Source organism: Carcharhinus amblyrhynchos, chromosome 23, assembly GCF_965287045.1.
Source record: "Carcharhinus amblyrhynchos chromosome 23, sCarAmb.v2.hapA, whole genome shotgun sequence".
NCBI lineage: Eukaryota > Metazoa > Chordata > Chondrichthyes > Carcharhiniformes > Carcharhinidae > Carcharhinus > Carcharhinus amblyrhynchos.
In genome coordinates, this window is record NC_137346.1 from 45,330,477 (window position 1) to 45,350,453 (window position 19,977).

The following is a 19,977-nucleotide window of genomic DNA, read 5'->3' on the forward strand; positions in this document are numbered from 1 at the left end:
GAAAAACCACACTGACCTCCTCAGAAGGGGAACATGGGATACGGCAGAGTACCCTTCGTCGTCCAGTACTTCCCTAGAGCGGAGAAGCTACAACATCTCCTCCGGAGCCTTCAACATGTCATTGATGAAGACGAACATCTCACCAAGGCCATCCCCACACTCCCACTTAATGCCTTCAAACAAATGCAAACCACAGACGGACCATTGTCCACAGCAAACTACGCAGCCTTCAGAAGAAGTGACCACGACACCACACAACCCTGCCACAGCAACCTCTGCAAGACATGCTGGATCATCGACACAGATGCACCATCATCTCATGTGATATCACCATCCACCAGGTACATGCTACATACTCTCGCAACTCGGCCAATGGTGTCTACCTGATACGCTGCAGGAAAGGATGTCCCGAGGCATGGTACACTGGGGAGACCATGCAGACGCTACAACAATGGATGAATGAACATCGCTTGACAATCACCAGGCAAGACTGTTCTCTCCCTGTTGGCGAACACTTCAGCGGTCTTGGGCATTCAGCCTCTGATCTTCGGGTAAGCATTCTCCAAGGCGGCCTTCATGACACACGACAGCGCAGAGTCGCTGAGCAGAGACTGATAGCCAAGTTCCGCACACGAGGACGGCTTCAACCGGGATCTTGGGTTCATGTCACACTATCTGTAACCCCCATGATTTGCCTGGACTTACAAAATCTCACTAACTGTCCTGTCTGGAGACAATACACATCTCTTTAACTTGTGCTTAAAGCTCTCTCCACTCACAATGTCTGTACCTTTAAGACTTGATTAGCAGGAAAGACTCACATTCCAATCATTATTCTGTAAATTGAGTTTGTGTCTTTATATACCCTGTTTGTGAACAAATTGCCCACTCACCTGAAGAAGGAGCAGCGCTGCAAAAGCAACTGGTGTTTGATACCTGTTGGACTTTAACCTGGTGTTGTGAGACTTCTTACTGTGTTTACTCCATACATTTACCATGGCTAATTCATTTACCCTACACATCTGAAACACTACAGGGCAATTTACTGTGGCCAATTCATCTAACCTACATATCTTTGGACTGTGAGAAGAAACCAGAACACCCAGAGGAAACCCATGCAGACAATAGCAGAATGTGTAAACTCTGGCAGCAGTAGATAGAGTAGATTTCTTGAATGTGTACAGAACATTTTAGGTCAAATACAGAGGATCCAACAAGAAAAAGAATAGTGCTGGACCTAAATCTGGGGAATGAAGCCAGATATGGGACACTTGCCTTTATCAGTCAAGGCATAGATTACAAAAGCAGGTTGGAGTTATATAGAACTTTGGTGAGGCCACAACTAGAGTACTGGGTGCAGTTCTGGTTGCCACATTATAGGAAGGATGTGATTGCACTGGAGGGGGTGCAGAGGAGATTCACCAGGATGCTGCCTGGGATGGAACATTTAAGTTATAAAGAGAGGTTGGATAGGCTTGGGTTGTTTTCACCAGGGCAGAGAAGACTGGGGTGGTTGGGGGTGGGAGCAACCTGTTATGAAGATTGAACAAACTGAGGTTTTCTTCCCTAGAAAATTCAAAACTGGGAGGTGACATTATGGAAATTTTGAACATTACAAGACCCACTTTGCAGGTGAGCCAAAAACCAAGGATGATGAATATAAAATAGTTAATAAATCCAACCAAGTATTTGGGGGAAACCTCTGTACCCAGAATGATGAGAATGTGGAACACACATTCCACAGGGGGTTGAGACAAATGCTTAGGTACATTTAAAAAATTAGATAATTACATAAAGAATCAAGGATTAAGTCAGATCATTAGAGCTAAATGAAGGACTGCTTGTGTCGATACAAAACATTTTTTGAGACAGTACATTCGTTATGACAGTGTGCTATATACATATATATCTCGTCTTTTAAGGGCACTGCTTTAAAGTTCTTTCTCTTCTACAGTCGGCATGTTCAGTCGGAACGCAGCTTAGATGCTGGGAAAACAGAATAATTACAAATTTTGTGTGTGTTTACTTAGGAGAGAGCTAATGAACTTTTGTTTACAAAAAGAAAAGGTCCCCTGGGATTTTTGATAAAAGGATTAGAAGGCGGGTTGAGATGGACAAGGTCCTGTGTTAATGGGAAGAGCCAGATTTGCAGCAGAGAAACACAGCTTTCAGTTCCGGCTGGTGTTTGTTTGAAGACAGAGGTCTACAAACTGCTCTCTCCACAAAATCTTTCCAAAAGCTTCAACACAGTTTACACTGTCAGTGTAAGTACATTTAAAGTTGCTCACCGTATTTTAAGTGGTTTCTGGGCCTGTAAGAAGAACATTGCTCATTTGGAGCTGAAGCAGTGATAAGTTAGAAATTAGAATTGTTTTAAATATTGTTCAGCAGGTAATAGTTATGCTGCTTCATTTTGTTAGAGCTATAGTTAAACTGTGTTATTAAATAAAGTTCATTTTACTGGAAAAGATCCTAACTTGCCAGCGGAATTACCACTAGCGTAAAATATCCTATCTTCACATTTGTGCCAAAATAGAAATATTGTTGGGGTGTATGTAATCTGGCTACAGATTCAGGGGTCACAAACAAGTAAAGCTCCCACTCATCACCAACCTACAATGTACACTCCCTGAAGGTGATATAAATTCACTAACCCAAGCTGACGAACATCATTTCGAGGCCACGTGTAGATTGAAACAGCAGATTAGTGCTCCAAAAGAGCTAATAATGTGTCCACTTTCCTGCTCTTTCCCCTTAGCTTTGCAAATGCTTGCTTTCGGAATCCAATTCATCTTGGTTATTTATGAAATTAAAACAAAATGCTGAAAATACTCGGCAGATTAGACAGAACCTGAGAGGTTGATGTGTTAATTCAAACATTAACTCTTTCTTCTCCACAGATGCTAGGTTTATCCAGCAATTTTTCTCTCAAATTTCCAGCATCTGTAGGAGTTTGCTATTGTTATTTTTTGTAGTGAATATATTAAATCAGTATCCTCTTGTTACTGTCTCTTGTAGTGAGAGAAATTATTTTTCAGTCTCTATTATAATCCAATTAATACTGAATGCCTCAATCTTTTTGATTTGGTTTATTATTGTCACATGTATTAACATTGTGAAAAATATTGTTTTTTGTGCACAATACAAAGCATACCATACATAGGGGAGGAAATGAGAGAGTGCAGAATGTGGTGTTACAGTCATAGCTAGGGTGTAGAGAAAGATCAACTTAATGCAAGGTAAATCCATTCAAAAGTCTGACAGCAGCAGAGAAGAAGCTGTTCTTGAGTCGGTTGGTATGTGACCTCAGACTTCTGTATCTTTGTCTCAACGGAAGAAGGTGGAAGACAGAATGCCTGGGATGTGTGGAGTCCTTAATTATGCTGGCTGCTTTACCGAGGCAGCGGGAAGTGTAGACAAAGTCAATGGTTGGGAGGCTGATTTGCATGATGGATTGGGCCACATTTATGACGTTTTGTAGTTTCTTGCGCTCTTGGCCAGAGCAGGAGCCATAACAACCTGTGAAAGAATGCTCTCTATGGTGCATCGTAGCTGACAGGCTAAATTTCTGAACTGTTTCTGCTTCAACAAGGACAATTCCAGCTTCTCTGGCCTCCAGAAATCTGAACCTACTTATCTCTGCTACAATTATGGGCTGAAGGGCCTTTTTCTGTGCTGCATTCCTCTCGGACTCTTAATTTTAGCAAATCTTCTGCCATCATTCCAAACACTTGAAACCCTTCCTAAAGTGTGACATCCAGAATAGAACATTAATGCTCCTGCTGGAACACTGAGTTATAAAGATCTCAAATAACTTTCTTGCCTTTACCCTTATGCTTCTATTTATGAAGTCAAGGACACCATGTTTCTGAAAAGCTTGATCATCTTGTTCCGTCACTCCCTGTTCCTGTCCTTCCTTTAAAATTAGACAATTTAGTTTATATTCCTTCTAGAAAACTGCATCACTTGACATTTTCTGTCTATACCTTCCTGAAGCTTCTTACTATCCTTCTAAGTTAGTGCCATCCATCAATGTTGTAATTATGCCTGGACTCAAATTCAGGTTGCAAATGTACAATGAGTGGTTGTGGTACCAGAGATCCCACAATATATTCCCCTCCAAACTGAGAAACAACGTTTCACTACTACTTTCACATTCACGCTGCCAATGGCCACTTCAATTGACTTAACAGGAGCGGCATGGTGGCACGGTGGTTAGCACTGCTGCTTCACAGCTCCAGGGACGTGGGTTCGATTCCTGGCTTGGGTGTCTGTCTGTGTGGAGTTTGCTCATTCTCCCCATGTCTGCGTGGGTTTCTTTCAGGTGTCCTCCCACATTCTGAAAGACGTGCTGGTTAGGCACATTGACCCAAACAGTCGCCAAAATGTGGCGACTCAGGAAATTTCACAGTAACTTCATTGCAGTGTTAATGTAAGCCTTATTTGTGACTAATAAATAAACTTTTATATCCTTTAAAAGGTCTATTTTAGGGTTCATTGTCAAACACCTTTAGAAAGTACACTAACACCACTATACTACCATAATTATTACCAGCACCCCCCTCTGCAATTTCAAATCACTCCATTCAGTTTGTTATACATCACTGAGTATTGACATGCTTTTTCAAATGACTATCAACTTGGTCTCCACAAGTTTTCAACATCATTAGACAAAATGGCTTACTGCTTTTATCCTGCTGCCGCACCGTGAACAGCCCTCACTCTGTGCCACTTCCCCATTGTGACCAACCCTCAGCCTGTACTACTCAATAAGGATAGACAGCAACATCTCCTTTACTATCATCCTCAACAGCGGTACCCCACAAGGCTGTGTTCTCAGCCCCCTACTATACTCCTTATACACATTTGACTCTGTGGCCAAATTTCCCTCCAACTCAATTTTCAAGTTTGCTGACGACACCACCGTAGTGGGTTGGATTTCAAATCATGACAAGACTGTGTACCGGAATGAAAGCAAATCTGGTGAACTGGTGTGATGACAATAATGTCTCCCTCAACGTCAGCAAAACGAAGGAGATCGTCACTGGCTTCAGGAAGCATTGTGGAGGACGTGCCGCTCTCTACATCAATGGGGATGAAGTGGAAATGGTCGACAGCTTCACATTTCTAGGTGCCCATATCACCTGTCCTGGTCACCCCACGCCAACGCTATAGTTAAGAAAGCCCATGAATTCCTTAGCTTCCTGAGCAAGTAGAGGCAATTTGGCATGTCTGTTATGGCTCTCACTAACTTTTACAGATGCGCCATAGAAAGCATTCTTTCTGGTTGTAGCTCAGCTTGGTATGACTCTTCCTCTGCCCAAGACTGCAAGAAACTCCAATGGGTCATGAACAAAGCCCAATCCATCACACAAACCAGCCTCCCATCCATCGACTCAGTCTATGCTTCCCACTGCCTCAGAAAAGCAGCCAGCACAATTAAGGACCCCACGCACCCTGGACATTCTCTCTGCCACTTTCTTCCATCGAGAAGATGATACAAAAGTCTGAGGTCACATACCAGCCTACTCAAGAACAGCTTCTTCCTGGCTGCCATCACACTTTTAAATTGCCCTACCATACATTGTTGATCTTTCTCTGTGTCTTAGGTAAACTACATTCTGCATCCTCTCCTTCTCTACGTATGATATGCTTTGTCTTCATAGTGCACAAGAAACAATACTTTTCACTGTATATTGATATATGCAACAATAATAAATCATACTACTCCCCCATTCTGAACAATCGTCAGTACTCTATACCATACCAAATAGATGGAAGACTGTAGCTAGAGTCTTCACTACCCTCACTTCTGAAGGTATGCCTTCCTTCCAGAATTGGGCATTTTGAAGTTTTTGTTTGAATGCAAAGTTGTAGAGGGCACCAAATTCTTAAAAATTCACTCTACAACTTCTCAAAGCCTTTGCAGCACAAGGCACAGTCGGGAACGTGCTAAAATACGCACAAGTGCCTGGATGAATGCAGTTTCAACACTCAAAACAATCAACAGTATCCAAGATACAAGAATATGACCAATAGGAGTAAATCACATGGCCTGTCAAGCTGCTCTACTATTCAGTAAGATCACGGCTGATCCTGGGCATCAACCCTACTTTCCGTCTTCTTCCCATTTCTCTTAATTTCCTGAGACACCAAAAATCTCTGTCCCCAGCCTTTAATTATATGCGACAATGGAGCGTCCACAACCCTGTGGGGTGAAGAATTCCAAAGATTCACAACGCTGTGAAGAAATTTATTTTATTTCACGTCCTGGAGATGGCAGCCCCTGTTCACCAGCTGAAATAATCTCCCTTCATTACTTTCCCACAGTGGCAGCAATGTGCACCATCTGCAAGGTGCACAGCAAGAACTTGCCAAGCCTCCTTCAACAGAACCTCCAAATCCACAGAGGGGAGGGACAACAAACACACAGGTACACCACCATCATCACAACTTTCATGTCACACACCATCCTTGCCCCTTTATGGTTGCTAAGTCAAAATCCTGGAACTCGCCAAGTCACCGAGATCCAACGGCAGACCACAGTTTACATCAGAGAACTGGAGGCAGGTGTAATAAGGGTGATCCAGTCAGCATGACTTAATCAAACAAACATTTTCAGTAATATCATGGAAGATGAGTTCATGGAATGCATTCACATTGGTTTACCACATCCATGTCAAGGAACTACCTCAGGAAATCTGTTTTATATCTGGTATTGTGCCAGACTAATTGTTGACCCCAATTGGCCAGGTGTCAGGCACAGATTTAAGATCGGGGGGAGGGGGGGTAGCAGAGATCCTCACCACACTGAACAAGTATTTAAATGCTCTGTGGGAAAATCCATGCAGATTCAATGGGCCGAATGGCCTTTGTCAGCGCAGTAGGGTTTTAAGATGTGGACTTGCGATGCCAAAGTATACAAAGCTATGGGCCAAGTGCTGGAAAATGGATTAGAGTAGTTGGGTGGGTTATAACCAGCACAGTCATCACAGGGTAAAGAGCCTTTTTCTGTGCCACATCCCTCTATAACTACACCCACATCATTTTGCATCTGCTGTCAAAAGCGCAGGTTCTCCTATCGCTGATGTGTACATATACCAGCCAGTGCTGGAACTCATCACCTTACAGTCATTCTTTCAGATGATCAATGTGCCTCTGCCTCTCACTACCTGAAATATAGTGAGATCAAATTTTGCCACTACCCAATGACACAGGCTACAAGGGGCAAGTTGGCCAAGGTAATGAGGAACAAGATTAAGAAAAATGGTAGAAAAGCATCAACAAGCATTGAAAGAATAACGCATCACAAATGCACACTCCCTTAAAAACAGAAGTATGGTTAACAAGAGAAATCAAAGATGTTAAATTAAGGAAGAGGCTAAGAACGTTGTAAAAAGAGGATATGCCGCTGGGTTCTTGGGAGAATTTTAAAACAGAGCAAAGGCAGCCAATAAATTGACAGGTGGAAAGAAAGGTCTAGAATACACAAAATTCCACTTTATAGGATTGAGGATAATATATTATCTGAATTAAAAATTGGTTAACAAAATAGTAGAAATAAAAAAATCACTTTGGGATGATGGGGTACCACAGATCAGTGCTTGGGCCTCAACAATCGATATTAATGAAAGGACCAAGTATACTGTACATTTTCTGACAATATAAAGCTGCATGGTCAAGTAAGCTCACAGAAGACACTGAGACTGCAAAAAGATTAACCAATAAGTGGGCAAGAACTTATCAAGTGGCAGAATATTTTAAATGGTGAGAGACTGGTAAATGTCAGCAGTCAGAGGGATCTGATAAATCTTGTACACAAATCACAAAGTTAATATGCAGATACAGCAAGCAACCCTGAAGACATTTCTTTACAAAAGGACTGCAGTACAAGAGTAATTTGACTAATTTAAGAAGACGTTAAAGACAGCACACCAAGAGAATGATGTACAGTTCCAGTCTCCTTGTTGAAAGAAGCTCTAATTGCTTTGGAGTGAGTGCTAGGAAGGCTCATTAGACTGACACCTGGTACAATAACATTATACTATCAGGTAAGATTGAGTAGACCTGGTCTCTGTTTCTGACTAGAATGAAACAAGATCCCATTTAAACATAAAACTCTTAAGGAGCTTGAGTAGATACTGGAGGATTTCTCTCCTGGTTGGGAATTGGGATCAAGTGGGTTGCAGTCTCAAAATAAGAGCCAGGCCACTCAGGATTGGAATGAAAAATGTCTTCTTCCAGAGATTAAGAGCCTGGAATTCTTCACCCCAGAACACTGAGAATGCCCTATTATTGGATATGTTCAAGACAGATTGGTAGATTTTTGAATTCTAAAGAGAAGCATGTGATATGTGGGTGACATGGAAGACGTGGACGATGCAGAAGGTCGGCAACGTTTGTATTAAACAGCAGAACAGACTCAGAGGACCAAATGGCCAAGTCAAATTCCTATTTATTTTGTTCTTGGAAGATCCACTTCAGGGACAAAGGGTGGCGTGGTGGCACAGTGGTTAGCACTGCTGCCTCTCAGTGCCAGGAACTCAGATTCAATTTCGGCCTCAGGCCACTGTCTGTGTGGAGTTTGCACATTCTTCCAGTGTCTGCGTGGGGTTCCTCCCACAGTCCAAAGATGTGCAGGTTAGGTTGATTGGCTATGCCAAATAGACCTGTAGGACAGGGAGATTAGTAGGGTGAATAAGTGGGGTTATGGGAATAAGGCCTCAATGGGACTGTGATCAGTGCAGGTTCAATGGGCCAAATGGCCTCCTTCTTCACAGTAGGGATTCTATGATTCTAACTGCGGATGGACATTAAATATTGGCTTTGCCGTTGACACTAACATCGAATGACAACAATCTTACCAACTTGCCCAACTCGGTTTTCTTTTCTTCTGCCACCCTGGCTGCAAGTGATATCGCTGCCATGCGCCGGGGCTGTGTGATGCCAATGATACCTTGTCGCCCGATGCCAGCTTCATAGAGATACTGTGGAATCTGTGTTGTCTTTCCAGACCCTGTCTCACCTCAAGATGAAAAAGAAACACACAATGAGCTGTGAATCTATCATGTGGGCTTTTGCCCAGTTTAGACTGGGCCTGAAGGGGGAATGGGGCATCGGTTGGTTGCGGGGGGTGGGGATGGGGACCCTGGGGATGGAGGCCCTGGGGCTGGTGATGCGGATGGCAGTCCTGGGGGCAGGGGCAGGGGCAGGGGTGGGGTTGGGGCTGAGTGGGATGGGGTTTGGGAGTGGGATGGGGTTGGAGTCAGGGCTGGCTGGGGTTTGGGGCTAGGTGAGGGGGTGGGATGGGCTGGGAGTCGGGGCTGGGAGTCGGGGTCGGGATTTGGGGTCAGGGTCAGAGTCGGGGCTGGGATTCGGGGTGGGAGTCGGGGCTGGGATTTGGGGTCGGGGTCAGAGTCGGGGCTGGGATTTGGGGTGGGAGTCGGGGCTGGGATTTGGGGTGGGAGTCGGGGCTGGGATTTGGGGTGGGAGTCGGGGCTGGGATTTGGGGTGGGAGTCGGGGCTGGGATTTGGGGTGGGAGTCGGGGCTGGGATTTGGGGTGGGAGTCGGGGCTGGGATTTGGGGTGGGAGTCGGGGCTGGGATTTGGGGTGGGAGTCGGGGCTGGGATTTGGGGTGGGAGTCGGGGCTGGGATTTGGGGTGGGAGTCGGGGCTGGGATTTGGGGTGGGAGTCGGGGCTGGGATTTGGGGTGGGAGTCGGGGCTGGGATTTGGGGTGGGAGTCGGGGCTGGGATTTGGGGTCGGGGTCGGGGCTGGGATTTGGGGTCGGGGTCAGAGTCGGGGCTGGGATTTGGGGTCGGGGTCAGAGTCGGGGCTGGGATTTGGGGTGGGAGTCGGGGCTGGGATTTGGGGTGGGAGTCGGGGCTGGGATTCGGGGCCGGGATTCGGGGTGGGAGTCGGGGCCGGGATTCGGGGTGGGAGTCGGGGCTGGGATTCGGGGTGGGAGTCGGGGCTGGGATTCGGGGTGGGAGTCGGGGGTGGGATTCGGGGTGGGAGTCGGGGCTGGGATTCGGGGTGGGAGTCGGGGCTGGGATTTGGGGTGGGAGTCGGGGCTGGGATTTGGGGTGGGAGTCGGGGCTGGGATTTGGGGTCGGGGTCGGGGCTGGGATTTGGGGTCGGGGTCAGAGTCGGGGCTGGGATTTGGGGTCGGGGTCAGAGTCGGGGCTGGGATTTGGGGTGGGAGTCGGGGCTGGGATTTGGGGTGGGAGTCGGGGCTGGGATTCGGGGCCGGGATTCGGGGTGGGAGTCGGGGCCGGGATTCGGGGTGGGAGTCGGGGCTGGGATTCGGGGTGGGAGTCGGGGCTGGGATTCGGGGTGGGAGTCGGGGTGGGAGTCGGGGTGGGAGTCGGGGCTGGGATTTGGGGTGGGAGTCGGGGCTGGGATTTGGGGTCGGGGTCGGGGCTGGGATTTGGGGTCGGGGTCAGAGTCGGGGCTGGGATTTGGGGTCGGGGTCAGAGTCGGGGCTGGGATTCGGGGTGGGAGCCGGGGCTGGGATTCGGGGTGGGATTCGGGGCCGGGTTCGGGGCCGGGTACCTATGAGGATGAGGGTCTCTCGCTGCCGCAGGTGAGTGATGAGTTGCCCCCGGGCCCGGCAGATGGGCAGCTCTCTCCGCTGCTGCTGCATTTCCCTCTCCCTGTCCTGGCTGAGCGCATTTTCCCGCCTCTGTCCGCAAAGCGACAACGAGCTTTTGAACTTCTTGGCCGGAGGGGGCCGGTTGTCCATTGGGGGGGCTCGGACCGTGGCCGGAGCTAAACAGCTCGACACATGCCGGACACACACACCGTCGCTGCACCGCGCGTCATCACCGAGCGACCACCGGAAGGCGCAGTGCCGCGCGTGCGCAGTCAATGCTGTGTTACCATGGAAACAAAAGTAAAATAGCCCTTTTACCCTGATTTTCACATCCCCTAACACTGAGGGAGAATTTAGCATGGCCAAGCCACCTAAACTGTGCACCTTTGGGTCTGTGGAAGGAAACCGGAGAAAACCCGCGGGGAAACCGTCTGTGGAGTTTGCACATTCTCCCCATGTCTGCGTGGGTTTCCTGCGGGTGCTCCGGTTTCCTCCCACAGCCCAAAGATGCGCAGGTTAGGTCGATTGGCAATGCTAAAAATTGCCCCTTAGTGTCCTGAAATGCATAGGTTAGTGGGTAAATATGTAGGGATATAGGGGTAGGGCCTGGGTGGGATTGTGATCGGTGCAGACTCGATGGGCTGAATGGCCTCTTTCTGTGCTGTAGACTTTCTATGATTTCTATGAACATGCCAACTGCACAGTCAACCAAGCCGGGTGTTCAATCCCTGGCGCTGTGAGGCAGCCATGCTAACCACCGTGAATATCACTGAAACTGCTGATGCTGTAATAGAAACAAGAACAGAGAGTGCTGGAAAAATCCAGGAGATCTAATGGCAGCTGTAGAGAGAGAAAATAGAGTTAACACTTCCATCCATTTGGCTCTTCATCAGCACTGAATCTCGCTGAATGTGATTGAGCTTATGATGGAAGGAGGTGAAGGAACTGAAGTGAATTGCATTGCTCTCACTTCAGCACCAGCATTTAGTTCCTTTCTGTGCATTTGAATCAAAGGGATGTAGATAATCTAAGCGTTTGGCAGATGGAGTACAAAGCTGGTAAATGTGAAGTTATCTACTTTGGTAGGAATAACAGCAAAATGGACTATTATTTAAATGATAAAAAATTGCAGCGTGCTGCTGTGCAGAGGGACCTGGGTGTCCTTGTGCAGTGTGAGCAATAGGTAAAGATGCTGTTAACACATATCTGTACAGCATAGAGAAATAGCTTAAAGTTAGGTAGACTGGATATAGTCAGGCACATTGATAACCCACATTATGGAAACAACTGTGAGTTTAGTCGCAAACATAGGACATAAGGTTCAATGCTGCTAACACAGCAATAGTTAGGGATAATAAAAAGACTGCCTGTGGTGTGGAGATAACATCAGAGATGTGATGTGCAGTGAAGCATACACCACATCCTGAAGGAATGTAAGAGGCCCAAGTTACAAAAAGCAAATGGTCTGCAAGATGTGTTGTTTTTACAACTAAGCATAAAAGGGGGAAAAGGTCACTGAGATAGTCGGGACAGCAGTGATTAAGTTGGCAAAGGATTGATTACTGCCAATCTGAACTGGACATGTAACAGTGTTGGATAAGATGGATGAGTTTGCTAATGCACTCTTGTGAAAACAGAAGACATTGTTAGATGGGGATGGAAACTTGGGGCACCTCGAGCCAATAGGGGAATGATAACACATAGATGGGACAGGGACCACCAATTAGGGGAGAACAACACATTGCAAAGCCATTACAATGCTTGTAAAAAAGTATAAAAATGTGCTGCAAATCGATGGAAGGTGTGCCTATTTTGTTGGACACCCGGTCTTGCAAGAACGTTAAATAAAAATCTTGCTCCTTCAGAACTTGACTTGACTAAATTGTTTGACTGTGAGCTGCGTTTCTCACATGCAGGAATCACAAAAAGTTGGTTTGCAGGTGCAGCAGGTAATTAAGAATTTTGTCCTTCATTGCTAGAGGGATGGAGTTTAAAAACAGTGAGGTTATGTTACAGCTGTATAAGGTGATGGTGGTGAGGCCACACCTGGAGTACTGTGTACAGTTTTGGTCTCCTTACTTGAGAAAGGATATACTGGCACTGGAGGGAGTGCAGAGGAGATCCGCAAGGTTGATTCTGAAGTTGAGAGGGTTGGCTTATGAGGACAGACTGAGTAGACTGGGGCTATACTCATTGGAATTCAGAAGAATGAGGGGAAATTGAAGGGAATAGATAAGATAGAAGCAGGAAAGTTGTTTCCACTGGCAGGTAAAACTAGAACTGGGGGGGCACAGCCTCAAAAGAAGGGGAAGGAGATTTAGGACTGAGTTGAGGAGGAACTTCTTCACACAAAGAGTTGTGAATCTGTGGAATTCCCTGCCCAGTGAAGCAGTTGAGGCTACCTCATTGAATGTTTTTAAGGCAAGGATAGATAAATTTTTGAACAGTAAAGGAATTTGGGGTTATGGTGAGCGGACGGGTAAGTGGAGCTGAGTCCACAAAAAGATCAGCCATTATTGAGTGGCAGAGCAGGCTCAAGGGAGCAGATCACCTACTCTTGCTCCTAGTTCTTATGTTCTTATGTAAAAGATACTAACAGATCAGAATCTCACTGTGGGGACCAGATTATCAACAGTCTGTTTCAGCCTCAGGCAGTGTTCAGGGAGGGATTGAAGTTTGGCAGGAAAACACTGAGGGTGGCAGGGAAGCAAAATGTCCTCTGGGTGGGGAACCTCAATGTCCATTACCAAAAGTGGCTCAGCAGAGACTGAACTGGTCTGGTCCTAAAGGACATAGCTGCGAGACTGGATCTGCGACAGGTGGTGAGGGAATCCACAAGAAGAAAATATGTATTTAGCTTCAACCTCACCAACCTGCTTGCTGCAGCTGCTTCTGTCTATTGATACCTTCCAGCATGCTAAATGGGATAGACTACCACCAAGCCAGGCACCAACCATGGTTCAATGAAGAGTATAGGATGGCATGCCAGAAGCAACATGAAACATCTAAAAATGAGTGAAATTACAGGACTACCTGTGTGCCAAGTAACATATTCTCCCCTTAATCTGGCTTCCATTGGGGGTACCATAAACATAGACATGGGTCAAGGGTGGAGGAGGTAAAACACATTGTTAAGATGGTGGCATGGGCTCGTTGGGCCGAAGGGCCTGTTTCCCGTGCTGTGTTGTTCTTTGTATAAGCAGCACATAGTAGACAGAGCTAAACAATCCCACAAGCGACAGATCAGATCTAAGCTCTGCAATCCTGTCACATCCAACTGTGAATGATGGAGGACAATTAAACTGGAACCAGAGGGTCCATAAATATCCCCATCCTCAATGATGGAGGAGCCCAGCACACCAGTGCAAAAAGTAAGGTTCAAGCATTCCCAACAATCTTCAACCAGAAGTTATGAACCTGACACATTAAGAACAGAGCTCAGATGGTAAGAACTTTAATCAGAATGTGAGTGCGTTAAGATGCACAGCTGAATTTTCTGAGTTTCAGTAACTGAAGGATGATCTGGTCAGATGATCTGTCCTAGGAACAGGAAATCCCACCGTGAGAGCGCATCTGTTGAGTGAAGAGAAGCTTACTGTCAAGAAAGCTGTTGTGTGAGCGACTAAGACATGTATTTTCTTTTAATAAAATATAGCCAGATAAGCTCATTGCTAGTTCCAGCAATTGTAAACTGGATAAAGAACATAAGCAGAAAATAATAGACAGAGGTAATCAATTCCAGAACCAACAGATCAGATTTAAGCTCTGTAGTCCTGTCACATCCAGTTGTGAGTAGTGGTGGACAATTAAACAACTAATTGGATGAGGAGGATCCACAAATATTCCCATCCTCAATGATGGAGGAGCCCAGCATACCAGTGCAAAAGATATAGCTGAAGCATTCACAACAATCTTCAGCCAGAAGTGCTGAGTGGATGATCCATCTCCAGAGGTCTCCAACATTACAGACGTCAGTCTTCAGCCAATTTGATTCACTCCATGTGATATCATAAAATGTCTGAAGGCGCGGGTACTGCAAAGGCAATGAGCCCCGGCAGTATTCCAGCAATAGTACTGAAGACCTACGCTCCAGAATGTGCTGCGCCCCTAGCCAAGATGTTCCAGTACAGTTACAACACTGGCATCTATCCAGTAATGTGGAAAATTGCCCGAGTATGTCCTGTACACAAAAAGCAGAACAAATCCAACCTCATCAATTAGACCCAATCAGTCCACTCATCAGTAAAGTGATGGAAGGGGTCATCAACAGCGCTATCAAACAGCACTTAGCAATAACTGGTTCACTGGATAAAAGAGCTGAATTCCATAGGTGACATGAGACTGACTATCAAGGCAGCACTTCACTGAGTGTGGCATCAAGGAGCTCTAGCAAAACTGGAGTCAATGGGTATCAGGGGAAATCTCTCTACTGGTTGGAATCATACCTGGCACAAATGAAGATAGTTGTGGTTGTTGGAGGTCAATAAATACAGCTCCAGGACATCTCTACAGGAGTCCCTCAGAGTAAAGTCCTAAACCCAACATCTTCAGCTGCTTCATCATTGACCTTACCTCTGTCATAAGGGCAGAAGTTTGCAAATTATTGCACAATGTTCAGCACCATTCACAACTTTCAAATGCGATTCATATCCAAATGTAGCAAGACTTGGATAGAACTCTAAGAGCAGTAAGAACTCTCACAACACCAGGTTAAAGTCCAACAGGTTTATTTGTAGCAAAAGTCACTAGCTTTTGGAACGCTGTTCCTTCGTCAGGTGAGTGGGAGTTCTGATCACAAACAGGGCATATAAAGACACAAAGTCAATTTATATGAATAATGATTGGAATGTGAGTCTTTACAGCTAATCAAGTCTTAAAGGTACAGACAATGTGAGTGGAAAGAGCATTAAGCACAGGTTAAAGAGATATGTATTGTTTCCAGACAGGAAAGTTAGTGAGATTTTGCAAGTCCAGGCAAGTCGTGGGGGTTACAGATAGTGCGACATGAACCCAAGATCCCTGTTGAGACCGTCCTCATGTGTGCGGAACTTGGCTATCAGTCTCTGCTCAGTGACTCTGCGCTGTCATGTGTCGTGAAGGCTGCCTTGGAGAACGCTTACCCGAAGATCAGAGGCCGAATGCCCGTGACCGCTGAAGTGTTCGCCAACAGGAAGGGAACAGTCTTGCCTGGTGATTGTCGAGCAGTGTTCATTCATCCATTGTCGTAGCGTCTGCATGGTCTCCCCAGTGTACCATGCCTCAGGACATCTTTTCCTGCAGTGTATTAGGTAGACAACATTGGCCAAGTTGCAAGAGTATGTACCATATACCTGGTGCATGGTTTTCTCACATGAGATGATGGCATCCGTGTTGATAATCCAGCACGTCTTCCAGAGGTTGCTGTGGCAGGGTTGTGTGGTGTCTTGGTCACTGTTCTCCTGAAGGCTGGGTAGTTTGCTGCGGACAATGGTCTGTTTGAGATTGTGTGGTTGTTTGAAGGCAAGAAGTGGGGGTGTGGGAATGGCTGTGGTGAGATGTTCATTTTCATCAATGACACGTTGAAAGCTCCGGAGAAGGTGTCATAGCCTCTCTGTTCCAAGGAAGTACTGGACGATGAAGGATACTCTATCCGCCGTGTCCCGTGTTTGTCTTCTGAGGAGGTCAGTGCAGTTTTTGGCTGTGGCGTGTTGGAATTGTCGATTGATAAGTCGAGTGTCATATCCTGTTCTTATGAGGGCACCTTTCAGCATCTGGAGGTGTCTGTTGTGATCCTCCTCATCTGAGCAGATCCTGTGCATACAGAGGATTTGTCTGTAGGGGATGGCTTCTCTAACGTGTTTAGGGTGGAAGCTGGAGAAGTGGAGCATCATGAGGTTATCCATGGGCTTGCGGTACAGTGAGGTGCTGAGGTGACCGTCCTTAATGGAGATGTGTGTGTCCAAGAATGTAACTGATTCCAGAAAGTAGTCCATAGTGAATCTGATGGTGGGTTAGAACTTGTTGATGTCATCATGTAGTTGTTTCAGTGATTATTCACCATGAGTCCAAAGGAAGAAAATGTCATCGATGTATCTAGTGTGTAGCATCAATTGAAGGTCCTGTGTGGTGAAGAAGTCTTGTTCGAACCTGTGCTTGAAGCTGTTGGCATATTGAGGTGCAAATTTGGTCCCCATGGCTGTTCCATATGTCTGGATGAAGAACTGGTTGTTGAAGGTGAAAACATTGTGGTCCAGGATGAAGTGGATGAGTTGTAAAATTGCATCTGGAAACTGGCAGTTGTCCGCGTTGAGTACTGAGGCAGTTGCAGCAATGCCATCGTAGTGGAGGATGTTGGTGTAGAGCGCCGAGACATCCATTGTGACGAGGAGTGCTCCTGGTTCAACTGCTCCATGTGTGCTGAGTTTTTGTAAGAAGTCCATGGTGTTGTGACAAAAGCTGGGGGTTCTTTGTACAATGGGTATGAATGGGTACAAAGTGGCAAATAACATTCTTGCCACATGCCAGGCAATGATCATCTCCAACAAAAGACCATCTAACCATTACTGTTTAACCTTCAATGGCATTACCATCATTGAAAACCTCACTATCAACATCCTTGGGATTACCATTGTTTAAAAACTCAACTGGATTCGCCATATAAACAGTGGTGACAAGAACAGGTCAGAGATTAGGAATCCTGTAGAGAGTAACTCACCTCCTGACTCCCTAAAACCTGTCAACAACTACAAGTCAGGTGTGTGGTAAGACCATAAGAAGTAGGGACAAGAGTAGACCTTTTGGCACCTCAAGCCTGCTCTGCCATTCATGACTGATGTGGGTATGCCAGCGTTGGACTGGCGTAAACACAGTAAAAAGTCTGACAACACCAGGTTTTAGTCCAACCTATTTATTTGATAATATACTCACAAGCTTTCGGGGTTAGCCCCTTCGTCAGAACTCTCCATTCACCTGACGAAGGGGCTAACCCCGAAAGCTTGTGAGTATATTATCAAATAAATAGGTTGGACTAAAACCTGGTGTTGTCAGACTTTTTACTGTATTCATGACTGATCCAGCATTTCTCACACTCACTTTCCTGCTCTTTTCCAGTAACATTTGTGATGGGTGAAAGTAAAGGATTCTTCATATAAGGCTCTTCATTTTGGTTTTGCTATAATAAGTAGACTAGATTAAGATAATTATCAAGTGTCTTACATATTGTGAGAATTCAGTGTGCCTGGAACAATATATGCAAACGATATATACAAATATATGCAAATAAATTGTTGTAAGAGGTATTTTTTTCAGGCATGACCTGGGGTGCTCTGTACTTGTTGAACCTCACTCATCGACTGTGAAAGATAGTAAAAGAACGAGAAAGAATTTATTTGCTAATGCGTGCATCAGGAGAGAGATACTGTCAATGAGAATTGAGCTCTGAGCTAATATTGCAAGGTAAAATTATTACATTATTCTGAACAATATCTAATATCCCACCCAGTCTCGACAATCAGATTGGAGGGCCCAATCACATCACACGTTATTACCTCAGTCAGTAATGTCCCCCCTGTCAACAGGAATAGAAGATTATTAATTTATTGGCCGTGTAGGTTCCTTTCCCTTTACCTAGGAAACCTAACCCACGTCATTACCAGTAACCAAGGCCATTATTAACATCTGTGATTTTTAATCGGTGAAAGGAGTCATTTTTTCACTGGAACCTGGGTCTCCTTTATCAGCTTGAGAGACTGCTCCAGCCTCGCTACCCACGAATGAATTTACTCCCTTAAATAGCAGTTGATAGTATAATTAAATTTGTTTTCACATACCCAGAAACAGATGACAGAAGCTGCCTTTCTGTGCTCCATTGTATTAACAGAATTCGGCCTGTCCACCATTGTGTTTCCCATCATGCTGCATTCAGTACAAAGGTGGCCAAGGTGCAGAATATATATGTACTGAAATTACAATTTAAGCTTACAATACGTAGTTAATTTGTGGTTGGACAGTGTATACTACCCTTGCAATTTATAATACCTTTGTATATTTTGTTCCGAGCACATTGTGAATTCTTACTATATATAAGGCGCTTTATAATTAGCTTAGCCTAGTCTACTTATTATAGTAAAACGAAGGACCTGATTCTATACTGCCCCTCATCAACTGAATGACCCACAATTTATCCAAGTATTATGAAATTAAATTGCATTCTTAATGCGTTCATGAACTTTGGCCAAACAACGATGTAGCTGCTCAGCATGATGAGAAACACAAACCAAATTATTTTAATACAATGTAGTACAGAAAGGCAGTTTCTCTTTGCCTGGGATACGCAAAACCAAGTTTAATCAGAGGCTTGATTCCTACTGATCAAAAATCTATCTATCTCAGCCTTAAATGTACACAAGAATTCTACCCCCACAGCTCTCTGTGGTAAGGCATTCCAAAGATTTCCAACCCTGTGAGAGAAGAAATTCCTCCTAATCTGTGTTATAATTCAGGTCAGAACCTCTGAAATGTTTTATGGAGCCTGCCTGGATCATAAATTTTTCACTTTGAATTTGGTTAGGATAAGCATATGTTTCACCTCAGGTATGATGCAAATGATCCAGTAGGGAGCTTTTATCAAACCAAGTTTATTTAAGAATATAGTTAACATTTATGGAAAGAAAAATAACAACATTTATCAAATACAAACAAAAACAACTACCATAATATATAACCCTCAATATATATAAAATATTCCAATTAAACAAAACGTCCCTTTTCCAGATGATTAACACAGCACAGGCTAATGTCAGGGTTGAAATAAAATTGAAAAACGTATCTGGGGACTGAGGTTTGACCTTGAATGTGTTGCCTAGACACTATTCGTGGCATTTTCCTATCAGAATTATTTGATGCAGACATGCTGTTCACTGCAGCAACTATTCTTGTGAGAAGCACTAACCCACACCCTCACTTTTCTTGGCACCCATCCTGTTCCACCTTGCCCAGCAGCACAGTCTTTTCCACCATTAACTGACCAGTGTTAAATTGCATTCTGGGGTCGATTGCCACCAGAGTTGTGTTCTGCACCCACTTCAGGGTCTACTCGGTGCATGCTCCAATGGGTGAAAAATTCAGGCCCATAATTGATATTAAGTAAAAATTAATCAAAATTTATTTATTAATGTCACAGGTAGGCTTACACTAACACTGCAATGAAGTTACTGTGAAAATCCCCTAATCACCTGTTTGGATACACTGAGGGAGAATACATGGCCAATACATCTTACCAGCATGTTTTTTGGACTGTGGGAGGAAACTGGAGCACCCCAGAGGAAACCCCACGCAGACACTGGGGGAACATGCAAACTCTGCACAGACAGTAACGCAAGCCGGGAATCGAACCCAGGTTTGCC

General features: G+C 45.1%; 1 protein-coding gene across 1 annotated transcript in view; it reads right to left on the minus strand.

The window, feature by feature from the left end:
* Positions 1 to 10,804, minus strand: part of dhx33 (DEAH (Asp-Glu-Ala-His) box polypeptide 33) — a 53,044-nt gene extending 42,240 nt beyond the window's left edge. The window contains exons 1-2 of the mRNA XM_080210507.1: positions 10,555 to 10,804; positions 8,865 to 9,025 (exon numbers count right to left, since the gene is read on the minus strand). Coding sequence (XP_080066633.1) covers positions 8,865 to 9,025; positions 10,555 to 10,744 — 351 coding nt within the window. The 5' untranslated portion in view covers positions 10,745 to 10,804. The remainder of the gene's footprint in view (positions 1 to 8,864; positions 9,026 to 10,554) is intronic.
* Positions 10,805 to 19,977: the final 9,173 nt, after the last annotated feature.